Raw genomic sequence first — 13,407 nt, forward strand, 5'->3', positions numbered from 1 at the left:
GGCCCCTCAGTCCTGAATGGGAATTGGAAGCCTGGAAGACGCCTAGGTCTAGGAGAGAAATTGAGGGCCTAGGATCAGAGCTTGGAGCTCGGATTCCAAAGATCTTATGTGAAGCGGGTGTGGGGTGTGGAATTAGAGTCTGGGATCCCTCGGTCCTGGGAGGAAACCAAAGGCCCTAGACCCTTGAGTTCGGGAGGAGAGCTGGTTCCGTGAGTGCTGGAAGAGAAGTGGGGGCTCTAGATCCCTGGGTGGAGAGAGGAGAGGGGGTACAGAGGATCCCTCGGTTTCCTCTTGCTTTGGGGCCACCCCACCCCCGGAAGCACCCGTCTCCAAGGCCTCAAGCAGGCCACGTGCATGGCCTACCCAGCCAGGTTCCTGGGGCGCTAACCCAGACGTCAGGCCTGAATTCCGGCAGCCGGTCGCCAATGCCCACGTCGGCTGCCATTCACTCCAGCTACGGCTAATCCCCTCCCGCCGTCTGGTGGCCGGCTCCGCCCCAATGCAGCTGCGCTTCCACTGGCTCCCACCAAAACGAAGCACCTTTATTTCCTTCATTGCCATTTGTCCGGAGAGGTGTCAGTCACCTTACGCCCGCCCCCACCACTCAACCATTGGCTTGGAAGACAGGACTAGAAAAGGATTCTGGTTAAGACCGAAAGTAATTCAGTCCAAACGCAAGCGCATCACACAGATCTCGTCAGAGACTGGATAAGTTGATTGCCAATCTCTATAAAAACCTCCTTCCATGTGTACTCATTGGCTTGCGTAGACGACTATCTCGCCGGACGCCCGCCCAGCCGTTCAAAGAAGGCTTTCGCCAGATCCCTTCCTGTCCACTTGACTCTTCGGAGCCATCAATCCGGTTCTGAAGCCGCCCACCGATTCTGGAACTCCCGCTTCATTGGGCCTCGGGTCTTCTCGGATCTCCTCGATTTGCCCTCCCAGCGCCGGCAGCCCGCAGCCCACTGCCTCGGAAAGCTGTCGATCTCGAGGCGCCTCCCGCCCACTGCCCCTCGCGGCACTCCGATTGGCCGCTTGCCTCCAGAGCCCGTGATTGGGGGTCCCGGGAGCAGCAGCCGCCTTCCATTGGCCCGGCCGCGCCGTCCGTCAAGCCGGCGTCGGGAGGGGGCGTCCCTCTCCCCCCTCGTCGTCTTTCCAGCCGCTAGGTTCCCAGAGTGCTCCGCGGCCGTGTGGAGCGAGGCCTTGTTCCCGCGTTGAGCCGCTGCTGCCGCCGCCGCCTCCTCAGCTTCAGCCTCCGCGCCAGGCCCGGCCCCGCCGCGCCATGTCGGACTACAGCACGGGAGGACCCCCGCCCGGGCCGCCGCCACCCGCCGGCGGGGGCGGGGGCTCCGGAGGAGCCGGGGGTGCCGGGGGAGGCCCGCCGCCGGGCCCGCCGGGCGCGGGGGACCGGGGCGGCGGCGGTCCAGGCGGCGGCGGCCCGGGCGGAGGGTCAGCCGGGGGTCCCTCGCAGCCGCCCGGCGGGGGTGGCCCAGGAATCCGCAAGGACGCCTTCGCAGACGCAGTGCAGCGGGCCCGCCAGGTGAGGAGGCCGCGGGCCTGAGGGGCGCGCGCGCGGGCGGGGGAGGGGGCGGGGTCACGTGCGCGCGCGGGGTCGCGGGGGGGGCGGGGCCGCCGCGGGGGGCGGGGGGCGGGGGCCTGGGCCTCCCCAGATACCTGGAGTGGGGCCCCCCCCGGGGGTGACCCCCTGCAGGGGGAAGGGTCGTCTGGGGTTCACCCAAGAGCGGCCCCTGGGTGTGCAGGGTACCTGGAGCGCGGGGACTCACTTTGGGGACTTCCCTCCCCCGTTAGGACATCCTCCACTCCTGGAAGCAGGAGGCTCGCCTTCCCAGGGAGGTCTTGTGTGCCCCCACCTCCCCATCAGGGCAAAGAGCACTGTTTGCCCCCAACCCGGTCCCATTTCTGCGTGCTCCCCAGGAAGGAGGAACTTCGTGGTGGGGGGGGCAGAAAAGTCCTCTTGAGCCTGGAAAGTGGAAAGGGGACCCTTTGGCTGCCAGGCAGTGGCCAAGCACTTAGTTGAAATGGGGAGGGTGGGCCTAGGGACTGGCTCTTTTTGATGCTTCTGGTGACTTGAAAGCGTGGTCTGTCTCTTTTGGGGAGAGAAGGGAAGGGTCCCACCACTGTGTTTTGGGGCATGATGACTACATGGAGGTGTCACATGCTGGTGTGTGACCTCCCCGGCTCTATTCTCGCCTCCCCATGGCCTGAGGGGAGGAGGCCCATAGAAAGTGAGGACTTTGTTGCCCTTTCAAAAGGAAGCTGACCCGGCTCGGGCCATTGAGTGCTTTCTCACTCAGGATTGTCCCAAAACCTCCAGGACACAGTGGGAGGTCCCGTTAGGGGAATGCCCTCTTCTCCTCCCAGCGTAGTCTGTGGCTTTCACCCCTGGGGTGGGATAAGGTTCTAAGCTGCATTTGATCTGGTTGTCCCCAAACGGTCTTGACTGAGAAGCAACTATAACAAGGGGAGTTGGTGCTGTTACTTGGGGTGGGATAAGGCCCCATCTAGGCATCCCAAGAGCTTTGGCTCCAAGTGTTTAAAAAAAAAAAAAAAAGTATTAGAGGTAAAAAGATAGATTCTCAGCTCATGGCTGTGTTTCTTTGGAAAACTTGTAATGATTCTACCAGCAGACTCTGGTCTTAAATTTGTTGGGTTGGAATTTATTTGACGTTGCTGTTCGTGTGTCTAAAATGTAACATGTGTTCTGAGAAAGGTCTTCTGTTTTGGTCAAAATGAGGGTTTCAGATTCCTTGACAAAAACTTTCCTAAGATTTGTTGAACACATGCAAAGATTTTGAGGGTGAAGGAGATAAAGGAAAATTGTGCTCTTCAGCATCCCAGAGGACCAGGAGCTTGGGCAAGTGAATGTCTGAAAGTTCTCCCTGGAGGAGGGGCCCTGAGGACCTTCCATGGCACCTGAACTTCTGTTCCTTTCACCCCTAGAACAAGTCAGTGTGGATTACACTCTGGCCACGAACAATCTAGGCACAAATATCATAAAGAAAAAGGAGTTTTGAAATTCCTGAATAACTCTTGAACTCTGAGGCCTTGGTTAAAAACTTTTTCCAGAAGGTCTTAACCCACAGGCTCTTACCCAAATCTGGGGGAAGCCACTCCCAGGCCAGAGAGGAAGACCTGTTGGGTTTAATGAACCAGAGAAGTTGATCTAAGCACCATGGAGGGAGGTTTTGGGTGGTAATTTTTCTCTGCTTACAACTTTATTTCTAGATCGCAGCCAAAATTGGAGGTGATGCCGCTACAACAGTGAATAACAGCACTCCTGATTTTGGTTTTGGAGGCCAAAAGAGGCAGTTAGAAGATGGAGGTAACTACTTGCTGGAGGGGCAGTGGGGAGAGAGTGAGGTGCCTTTGTTTGAATGTGGTTCAGAGTGGGGGGAGCCTGCTGCCATTTTGGTCTTTTCAAACCTCAGCGATCCCAGCTTTGTTGTCTCTTTTTGTTCGGGCTGCTATCCTGAGGTATCAGGTGGCTGAGTGGAGGGCAGATTGATTGTGACCAGGTCCAAGCTGTAAGTTCTCAAGACTGTCCCTCCCCTCCTGCCAAGCTGGGGAAGTGTTGGCAGTTCTCTCGAGGCCCCACATCAGTGCAGTGTGGCTGGCCCCGGGGCATGCAGTGTGATCCAGAGCAACCCAGAGTATCAACTCAGTGATCAGCCTGACTTCCCCAAGGCGGGTTTGGTCCTAAGCTGGAAGGACTCGGGTGCCACCGTAATTTTCCCCCTGTTGCGAAGGGCTTCTTATCGCTGAGTGCCAGTGTGGGGGATTGATGAAGTCTGGCCTCCCTCAGGGGTTGATCTCTGCTACTCCCCTGTCCTGGCTCTGACGTGGGGGCTGGGGGACAGGACGATTGTCTGCCAGGACATGTGGCACCAGCATCAGATTTGAGGCAGCTGTGGGTGGGTGGGTGGGTGCTGCATCTGACATCCTCTTCTTTTCACAGACCAACCGGAGAGCAAGAAACTGGCTTCCCAGGGAGACTGTAAGTCCACTGGGTGACACAGGCAGAGGGCAGCTTCAGGATCTTAGGAGGTTTCTAGCAGTGGGGAGCTGGAAGTACTGAGCAGACAACACCTCTCCTTCATGGAGCCTCTGGGTGTTCCTCTGGGCTCCATGAGCTTTAGAGAACCCAGAGCCTGGGAATTGAGGCAGAAACCTCAGAGCGTGTGTGGTTGTGAGGCGGGCTCCATTGCTTTCACTCGGGAAGGCTCAGAAGCACTGTGATAAGTGCTAGTTGCCCCTCGTGCAGGCAGGAATGCCTGGGGCCGGCAGTGTTCGGGGTCCCAGAGAGGAGCCAGGCCAATCTTTCCTTTGGATTTTCTCTCTGCAGCCATCAGTTCTCAGCTTGGACCCATCCATCCCCCCCCCAGGTAAGTTGTGATTTGGAGAACATGTCATTTCTTTCCTCGCTATCTCTGGCCTTTTGTACTGACTTGAGGGAGGGCTCTGTCTGAGGCCACATCATTTAGGGCTTTGTCTCCCTTGCTGGCCAACCAGGGAAAGGAATGAAAAGCAGAAGGAGCTTCATTTGTCCCTTGTACTTACTGTCTCTGGGGCTGTAGAGAGCACAGGGCTGTGGCTGTTAGCTGTAATGAGGAAGGGGCATCTCTGCACCCTCTTGCTTCCTTTGTTTGGAGTGGGGACAATCAGAAGCACAGCTATCCCTCCTCCTAGAAAAGGCTGGGGACTGACCTTGGCCTTCTCGTCTGTCTTCCGTAGATTCTTGTTCCCTGAGAGCTGGAGGAGCCGGGGGGTTGGGGTGGGAGGAGGGTCTTTCTTACCTTTTTGCCCCAGAATGACCTCAGTGAATCTGATGTAGAATTCTTTGTGAGGGTCCCTATTGTTCTTTTTTTTTTTTCAATTGGCTAAAGTTTTGTGAAATGCAGTAAAAACAATTTATTACGAGGATGAAATGAAAAAGATACAAAGCCACTTTTTTTTTTTAATTAAAATCTATAGACATCAGATGACACCATCAGATTTCTGTGAAAGTGTCCCAAGTTCTCCTTCTTGCCTTGAGTCGGTGGAGCAGCACTGGTCCAGGGGTTCACACCACCCCAGGCCAAGCCTCTTGTGGCCCAGAACGGGAAACCGAGGCCCTGAGAGGTTGGGTGATCTTCTGTGGGCCGAGGGAGCCCCCGAGCCATTGTCAGACTGTGCTTGAGCCTGTGGAGGCTTGGTCCCCATGTCATAGAAGGCAGGGCCTGTGGCTTTGGGGGTCTTTCTCCAGGAGGCCCTCTGGCTCTTCCATCCCCCCTACTTCACTCCTAATTGATGCTGACTCTCGTCGTCTCTCTTTGCAGGACTTCAATGACAGAAGAGTACAGAGTCCCAGACGGCATGGTGGGACTAAGTGAGTGTGGGTCAGCCGTGATCAGGGATGCCAGTTATCCCCCCATCTCTGGGACAGTCTCCCAGGAGCCGCCGGCAGCCCGGGAACCTCTGGTCTGAAAGAGCCCATTTCATGCTCTCTCTGTCCCCATCCTCTCTGGCTGGGGGGACGGCAGAGCTCTCAACTTGGCTGCTCCACCCCCCCACCCTCACCCCCCGAACATCAGCAGGGCCAGGACCCCTCCACACAGTCTTCTCAGCGCCAGGCTCCCCTACTCAATCTCTGCTTTTGTTCTTTTTCTCCACCTAGTCATTGGCAGAGGAGGCGAACAGATTAACAAAATCCAGCAGGATTCGGGCTGCAAAGTGCAGATCTCTCCAGGTATGGGAAGCCAGATCTGGGCCAGAACAGGCGCTGGGCTGGGCTGAGCTGAGCTGAGCTGAGGGGGCTGGGGTGGGGCGTGGGGGGTGCTCTTGGGCTTTCTGTCATAATCCTCTGGCTGCCATGATTGGATAGAGGTGAAACAGGCTGGTGTTCATTGAGCACGTTTTATGTGCTAGGCTCTGGTGCCTCGAGGTGTAGCTGCAACTCTTATTTTTTTCAGTTTTCTGGTGAGCGGGGAGGGCTGGAATCCAGTACAGGGAGCTGCATCGCAGACCTTGTTCTGACCAAGTTGCCACCTGAGCTAAACACCTGGTGGAAAACAGGCGGGAATGTGTGAGGCAGGGGAGCTCATTAGGAAGAAGAGCTGAGGTCAGCCCTGGGTTCAAGTCCAGTTCTGCCTGCTCCTTGGCAAGTGCCTGCTTTGCAGGGCTTTCTGAGGGCTCGCCCTGCCTAACCTGTGCCCTTCATTGACTGGAAGCTGCTCGTCATCAGTGGTGATGGACAGGGCCCAGGTTTGGGACTTTCTGGAATCTGTCTTGCTTTCCATCTCATCTTTTTTCTAAAAGTTTTGCCTCCCTTACTGGATTGTAAGCTTCCTGACCTTGGCCTTGTGTAGAGCAGCCTCCCAAGTGTTTGGGGAGGTAAATTGATCTGTCAGGCCACTGCACGGTGGCAGAAATAGCCACTGATTGTTCTGGAGGTCTCCTCATCTCCATGGAAAGTCCTCCTGGTGTCTGCAGACCCAAGAAGGCATTGACCCTGTCTTCTTTTGTCTCCAGACAGCGGTGGCCTACCCGAGCGCAGTGTGTCCTTGACAGGAGCCCCGGAGTCTGTGCAGTAAGTCCCTGGCTGGGCCTGTCACTGTGACGAGGAGAGTGGGCAGAAGCCCTCTGGATCCCTTTGAAGTTGAGGGTGACTCCCACACCATGTTTCTCAAGCCTTGCCCTCTCCAGGGGGCTGTCCTGACACTATGATTCCCATGAATCCTGAGATCTGGGGAACCTGGGCCTGAATAGCCCCAGCCCCGAGGACAGGACCATTTGTCATCTGTCAGACCATGTGGGTTGGAATCGCCTTCCCTGGGACCTGGGTGGAGCTGCCAGGCCAGTCCTCTCTCAGGTGATGACATCCATTCTTCCCCTTCCCAGGAAAGCAAAGATGATGCTGGATGACATTGTCTCTCGGGGTCGTGGGGGCCCCCCAGGACAGTTCCATGACAATGCCAACGGGGGCCAGAATGGCACAGTGCAGGAGATCATGATCCCCGCAGGGAAGGCCGGCCTGGTCATCGGCAAAGGTGGAGAGACGATTAAGCAGCTGCAGGTAAGGGAGTGGGCCCCTCCCCTCCCAAGAAAGTCCCTCCCTGGGGCTGTGTGTCTGCACACCACTGCTCCCAGCTGCTTTGCCAGGGTCCTTCATCCATCCTCTTTGATCACACCCGGCCCCCCACACGCCCCAGAAAGTCCTTTGAGAGCTCAGCACTGACTCTCAACCTTGGCTGTAAAGGAACGGGCTGGAGTGAAGATGATTTTAATCCAAGATGGATCCCAGAACACAAACGTGGACAAACCGCTCCGGATCATCGGAGACCCTTACAAAGTACAGGTGAGCGCACCCCGGGGGCTGGCGAGGGGTTCTGGGGCAGAGAGGGCAGGCAGGTGAGCTGGAGATTCATATGCAAGTGGAGAGGTTTTCAAGAGCGCTGGCTTTGAAGTCAGCCCAGGACTTGTTCTCTGCTGAACTCTGCCTCCTGGCCGTTTGCACATGAGCAGGTGGCCTAAACTCCAGAAAATGGGGGTGCTCACCACATCTGCCTCTTAGGGCTTCGGATAAAGAGCTCGGCACACGTGCGTTGGTCCTTAGCTTAGACCTGTGACTCCTGGGCACGTGGCGGGGCGGCGGTGCTTATGTGAGCGCTGTGCTTCGTGTGTTTGCAGCAAGCCTGCGAGATGGTGATGGACATCCTTCGGGAGCGTGACCAGGGTGGCTTTGGGGACCGGAATGAGTATGGATCCCGGATCGGCGGGGGCATTGATGTGAGTGCAGGCTTCCACAGGTGGATGGAGTGCCAGGGTGGGCGGGGTGGGGGGTGTTGGCCAGCGGGCAGCAGAGGGCCGCAGGCTGGGGACAGAGCCCAGCTGACTCTCCTGCGTCCCCCCCCACTCAGGTTCCAGTGCCCAGGCATTCTGTGGGGGTGGTCATTGGCCGGAGTGGAGAGATGATCAAGAAGATCCAGAATGACGCAGGTGTTCGGATACAGTTTAAACAAGGTCAGGGGCCAGCCGGGCGTCCGCTGGGCACGTGGACATGTTGACCAGGTCTGTCCGCTGAGGAGCACTCTTGGGGTCCACTGCGGGCAGCTTGGCATCAGGGTTAGCTTGTTGAGCCTCTGCGGTGCCTCATTACTCCTAGGCCAGCAGGACATGCGTCATCGCTTCCCCCCTGGTGGGACAGCCACGTGAGAAAGTGGGTGACAGGCAGGCTTTCCAAGTCGAAGGGGGGAGTGTGTTTTTCTCTCCTGTCAAATTCTCTTTTTCCTCTCCCCCGCCCAAGGGCTCTCCTGACCAAGCCGCCGGGGCCCCTGGGCTGGGTTAGCTTGCATGGCCCCAGCTCTGGGCTCCTGCCAGCCACAGTGAGAGTGTCTTAGTGGCCCGTCTGTGGGGAGGAGGGTCTCCTCTGTGCTTTTGAGAGATTTGTTGTCAGTTCTTAGTTCTGTCAAGTGCATCCGTTAGTTCTGGGGTATACCCGATGCAGAAAGAAGCCTCATCCGCCACCCTGCCTTAGCTGGTTGGTTTCCTTCTCTGGCAACGTGGGCCCGCCGGCCTTTCTCGGCCCCTGAATACGTGGAGGGCGGCGAGCGGCACTTTGAGGCTGAGATATTTCAGACACCTAGCCTGGCCCAGCTTCTACCCTGAAGAGGCGGTGTTACGGGGGTTTGGAGTTGTGCTTCTCTTGTAATTGCGTTTTTGTTCTCTGGGTGCTGCCTCAGATGATGGGACGGGTCCTGAGAAGATAGCTCACATAATGGGGCCCCCAGACCGGTGTGAGCACGCCGCGAGGATCATCAATGATCTCCTCCAGAGCCTCAGGGTGGGTGGCGTCGGCTGTGATGAGAAGGGCTGGTGGGGACACGGGCCAGGCTGGGTTCCTGTGTTAACCCTCCATCTCCTCCCTGCCCTGCAGAGTGGTCCCCCGGGCCCTCCAGGGGGTCCTGGCATGCCCCCAGGGGGCCGAGGTCGAGGAAGAGGCCAAGGCAACTGGGGCCCTCCCGGTGGGGAGATGACCTTCTCCATTCCCACTCACAAGTGTGGGCTGGTCATCGGCCGAGGTGAGTAGCCCTTCCACGGGCCCCATCCCTCCCCCGCTCTCCTCCCACCCTCCCTTCACGGCCTGTGGCTCCCGCAGGTGGCGAGAACGTGAAAGCCATAAACCAGCAGACGGGCGCCTTTGTAGAGATCTCCCGGCAGCTGCCACCCAACGGGGACCCCAACTTCAAATTGTTCATCATCCGGGGCTCGCCCCAGCAGATCGACCACGCCAAGCAGCTCATCGAGGAGAAGATCGAGGTGGGCTGGGGAGGGGCTCTGGGAGCCTGGGCCCGGCTCCTTCTCCCCCTCCACTGACTTGTCCGATTCTCTTTCCTCCAGGGTCCCCTCTGCCCAGTGGGACCAGGCCCTGGGGGCCCAGGCCCTGCCGGCCCCATGGGACCCTTCAACCCCGGGCCCTTCAATCAGGGGCCACCTGGGGCTCCCCCTCAGTGAGTATCCCTGCCGGCTCCCTGGGGTTTGGGGTGGGGTGGGGCTGTGCTGGCAGGGAGACTGGTGGACCCTGTGTCCGTCTCCTCCGCTGAGATGGCCAGCCCTGCCTCGTGGAAGTGCTGAGCGTTTGGCCCCAGATGTGATCCCGGCCAGTCCCCTGTTTACAGACGCATTCTTAAAAGATGCCACAGGTGTTGCCCCTGGTCTCCACCCACGCGTAGATCCGTGCATGTTGTGCTCGGCGACTTGTACTTCCTTGAGTCAACACAGCCTGTGGCGTTTGCATCGGTCATCTCATGCCCTTCCCTGGGCCAGGAACCCACAGCGCCACTCAAGGGGTGCTCTGGGTCCCCATCCGAGCTGCAGCCATCCTCTGTGGGGACCCAGGAGCAGCCTGGCTCATGTGTTCCCCGTTCTTGTCCTGCAGTGCTGGAGGTCCCCCTCCTCACCAGTACCCACCCCAGGGCTGGGGCAATACCTACCCTCAGTGGCAGCCGCCTGCTCCTCACGACCCGAGTAAGTGGAAGGACCCGACCCGGGCAGGCGGAGAGGGGGCCAGCTTTCTGGGCCACCACTCAGCCCACACGTCCTCCTCCCGCAGATAAAGCCGCGGCTGCCGCCGCAGACCCCAACGCCGCCTGGGCCGCCTACTACTCACACTACTACCAGCAGCCCCCAGGCCCCGTGCCAGGCCCAGCACCGGCCCCTGCGGCCCCGCCCACCCAGGGCGAGCCCCCTCAGCCTCCACCTGCCGGCCAGTCGGACTACACTAAGGCCTGGGAGGAGTACTACAAGAAGATCGGTGAGTGCTCGGGTCAGCCAGTGCGCGGTGGGTGGGTGGGCGGCCGTGTCCCCAGGCTGGGCTCTGACCTCGGAGCCTGTGTCCACAGGCCAACAGCCCCAGCAGCCCGGCGCACCCCCACAGCAGGACTACACAAAGGCCTGGGAGGAGTACTACAAGAAGCAGGGTGAGCCGGCGGGGCCGCGGGGGGCAGGACCGGGCTCGCCCTCGTGCCGGCCACACTCACCCACCCTCTGCCCCCCCCCCACAGCTCAAGTTGCCACGGGAGGGGGTCCGGGAGCACCCCCAGGCTCCCAGCCGGACTACAGTGCCGCCTGGGCCGAATATTACAGACAGCAAGCCGCTTACTACGGACAGACTCCAGGTCCTGGCGGCCCCCAGCCTCCACCCACACAGCAGGGACAGCAGCAGGCAAGTGGGAATTGCCACCCTCCTCCTCCTCCTTTCTCCTTCCAACCCCCGGCTACCGTCCATCCTGCCTTAGTGGGTAGCGCCGGAAATCCCTTCCCCTGCGGGGTGTGTCCTTGATGCCTGCAGCGGGGGCCGCGTGGCCAGAGGTCTCCGGGAGTCCCCACGCGCCGGGGGAAGTGTGTGCTGGGTCCAGAGGTTAAACGAAGAGGCCTCCCTCCGCCGGCCCGCTTGTTCCTGTGTAACGCTGTCATGATGCTGGGGGAGACCGCGCGAAACAAATAAAAGGAAGAACTGTTGAACTGGTGGGTAGTCCTGGGGGTGGGGGGCAGGCCGTCCGCTCAGATGCTGGTCGCCATCCTGGCTGCTAACTCACTCACTCAAAATCTGGCCACTTGGGAAGAAAACGGATATTTTTTCCCCTCTCTGCATTACTTTCATGGTTTTTGTTCTTTTGATTCTTTTTTTTTTGAAACCACGATCTCTCCCCGCGTGTCCAAGTGACTGTGTGTGCTGCAAGCAGCCCCGTGCGGCTCGGCCGTGGCCCGGCCGTGGCTCCTCCCGTGGCTCCTCCTGTGGGCTGTGGGGAGGTGCTGAGGGGCCTGGGCCCTCCCGCTCCGCCCAGGCTCGGCCTCTCTGCTCCCGTGCCCGCCTTGTGTCCTGGTCTTGTCTGTGAAGTGGGCATGACGATCGCTGCCACCTTCCAACCTACCTCACAGGGGTGTTGTGGGGACACCGTGATCTCTGACTGTCATGTTGTGATGCGCCGGGCCGCCCGCCCTCCTTCTTGAAGACAGGGCCCCTCCCCCTTCCCCTCCCCTCCCCCGCTCCCAGCCCTGAGTGCTTCTTTCCCGCCCTCCCTCTCCCTCTCTCTCCCTCTGTCTCCCTCTCTCTGTCTCCCTCCTTCTCTCCCTCCTCCCCCCCCCCCCCCCCCCCCCCCCCCCGCTTCTCCTTCCTTTGTGTCACTCTCTCCTCCATCAGGGAGCCAGTCTGACTTCAGCCGAGCCCCGGAGCACTGACTAGACAGCTACAGACACTTCCTTCGGCCTGCGCTCACCACAGGCTCAGGAGAGGGGCTTCCTGGCCCCCTCCTCGCCCCCGTCCCCCAGTCTCCCGCCTCCCCTCCCGTAGTGACCAATTCCTATCTCTTCCCTCTCCGCAGGCTCAATGAATCGAATGAATGTGAACTTCTTCATCTGTGAAAATCTTTTATTATTTTTTTTCCATTTTGTTCTGTTTGGGGGCTTTTTGTTTGTTTTTCTTCCGTTTGTTTGTCGAGAGAGCGATGGCTGCCAAGGGGGGGTGCCTGGGGAGCCCTCGCTGTGAGTGGCTTGGAGATTGCAGCACAGGCGGTGCCGGGCTCTCGCTCTCTCGCTCTCTCGCTCATTCTGTGTGTCTCACATGCTTTTTTTCTTTCAAAATTGGGATCTTTCATGTTGAGCCAGCCATAGAAGATAGCGAGAACTAAATCTCTGCAAAAAAAAAAAAAAAATTAAAAATTAAAAAGCAAAATAAAACCTATAAAATTATATATATATATATTAAAAAATCTCTATCATCCCCCCCCGCCCCACCCCAGCGTTCCTGACACTGCCTCTTTCAGGAGAAAGCAATTCATTCACTCCCTACTACCACCCTTGGCCCTCTTCATGTTTTTAAAATAAACTTTTAAAAAGGAAAAAAAGTCACTCTTGCTATTTCTTTTTTTTAGTTAGAGTTGGAACATTCCATGGACCAGGTATTGGTATTGCAGGAACCCCGCCCCGCCCCACGTCAGGCAGCCCCTCACTCAGCCTCTCTGCTCCTCCTCTCTCGCTCTTCCTTCCGCCCCAGCCCAGCTCCCCCACCGCCCACCCCTCCCGCCCCCCACCCCCAGGACTGGTCTGTCGTGTTTCATCGGTTCAAGAGGACATTGAAACTGAAAACAGTTGAGAACAAAAACAAAAAATTGTATGGCAGTTTTTACTTTTTATCGCTCGTTTTTAACTTCACAAATAAATGATAACAAAACCTCCCCGTGTCTGCCGGGTGCCGTCTCTCTCTTTCTCTCCCCGTAGACTTTTGAAGCAGATGTTTGTTCTTTATAGATGTTGTAAAAGCCTGATGACGGTGATTGGAAATTACAAGCTTTGTGTTGTGTTGGTTTTTTTTTTTTTAACCGGAATTATAAGAAAAGATAGTTTTCTGCAGGCGCATTGTGCTTTCCTAACTCTGCCCCCCACCCCTTTTTTGGTTAAATAAAGTGCTTTTTGTCTAAAACGGCGTGCTGGCCGCAGTTGTGTTTGCAGAGGAAACAAGCTGAAGAGGAACTTGGCCCATGAGAGTGGGGTGTTGGCCCCCCAAAGACTGGCCACCTGGTCTTGTAGGAAGGGAGAAGCAGGCAGAGCCCCAGCAGTGCAGTCCTCCCCCAGCGTTCCCGCCTCTGGGAACGTGGGGAGCAAGGCCCCCAAGAGGGTCCCCAGGGACAGGTGTTCCCATGGATACAGCCTGCCACCACAGCAAACCCATGGCCAGCCGTGCCTTGCAGGACTCGGCCTGGCCCTGATGGCATGCCTAGCTGTGGCCTGTTTTGCTAGCAAGCCCTGAGGTGGAAACCTGGCCTGTTGAAAGGAAGGGCGTCCGTTCCAGTGGTTTGTGGCAGTCTAAGGACGAGGGCAGGAGATGGGACGGTGGTCTGAGAGGCCACTTGA

The 13,407-nt window shown here is 58.1% G+C and overlaps 1 protein-coding gene across 1 annotated transcript; it reads left to right on the forward strand.

Annotated features, from left to right (window-relative positions):
* The first annotated feature begins 1,166 nt into the window (after positions 1–1,166).
* KHSRP (KH-type splicing regulatory protein) lies at positions 1,167–12,976 on the forward strand. Its single transcript, XM_081232539.1, has 19 exons — positions 1,167–1,540; positions 3,247–3,343; positions 3,977–4,015; positions 4,364–4,403; positions 5,337–5,386; positions 5,675–5,746; positions 6,529–6,586; positions 6,898–7,072; positions 7,256–7,354; positions 7,687–7,785; positions 7,917–8,019; positions 8,739–8,839; positions 8,933–9,077; positions 9,155–9,315; positions 9,397–9,506; positions 9,935–10,023; positions 10,109–10,309; positions 10,398–10,475; positions 10,560–12,976. The coding sequence occupies exons 1-19, from the start codon at positions 1,283–1,285 to the stop codon at positions 10,835–10,837; spliced, it is 2,253 nt and encodes a 750-aa protein (XP_081088665.1). The 5' UTR covers positions 1,167–1,282; the 3' UTR covers positions 10,838–12,976.
* Positions 12,977–13,407: the final 431 nt, after the last annotated feature.

This window comes from Mesoplodon bidens, assembly GCF_964165515.1.
Source record: "Mesoplodon bidens genome assembly, chromosome: 4".
NCBI lineage: Eukaryota > Metazoa > Chordata > Mammalia > Artiodactyla > Ziphiidae > Mesoplodon > Mesoplodon bidens.

Coding starts and splice junctions, on each gene's coding strand:
- KHSRP (XM_081232539.1), top strand. CDS start 1,283: ATGTCGGACTACAGCACGGGAGGACCCCCGCCCGGGCCGCCGCCACCC. Junction 4,016..4,363: donor ACTGGCTTCCCAGGGAGACT/GTAAGTCCACTG, acceptor TTCTCTCTGCAG/CCATCAGTTCTCAGCTTGGA. Junction 5,747..6,528: donor CAAAGTGCAGATCTCTCCAG/GTATGGGAAGCC, acceptor TTTTGTCTCCAG/ACAGCGGTGGCCTACCCGAG.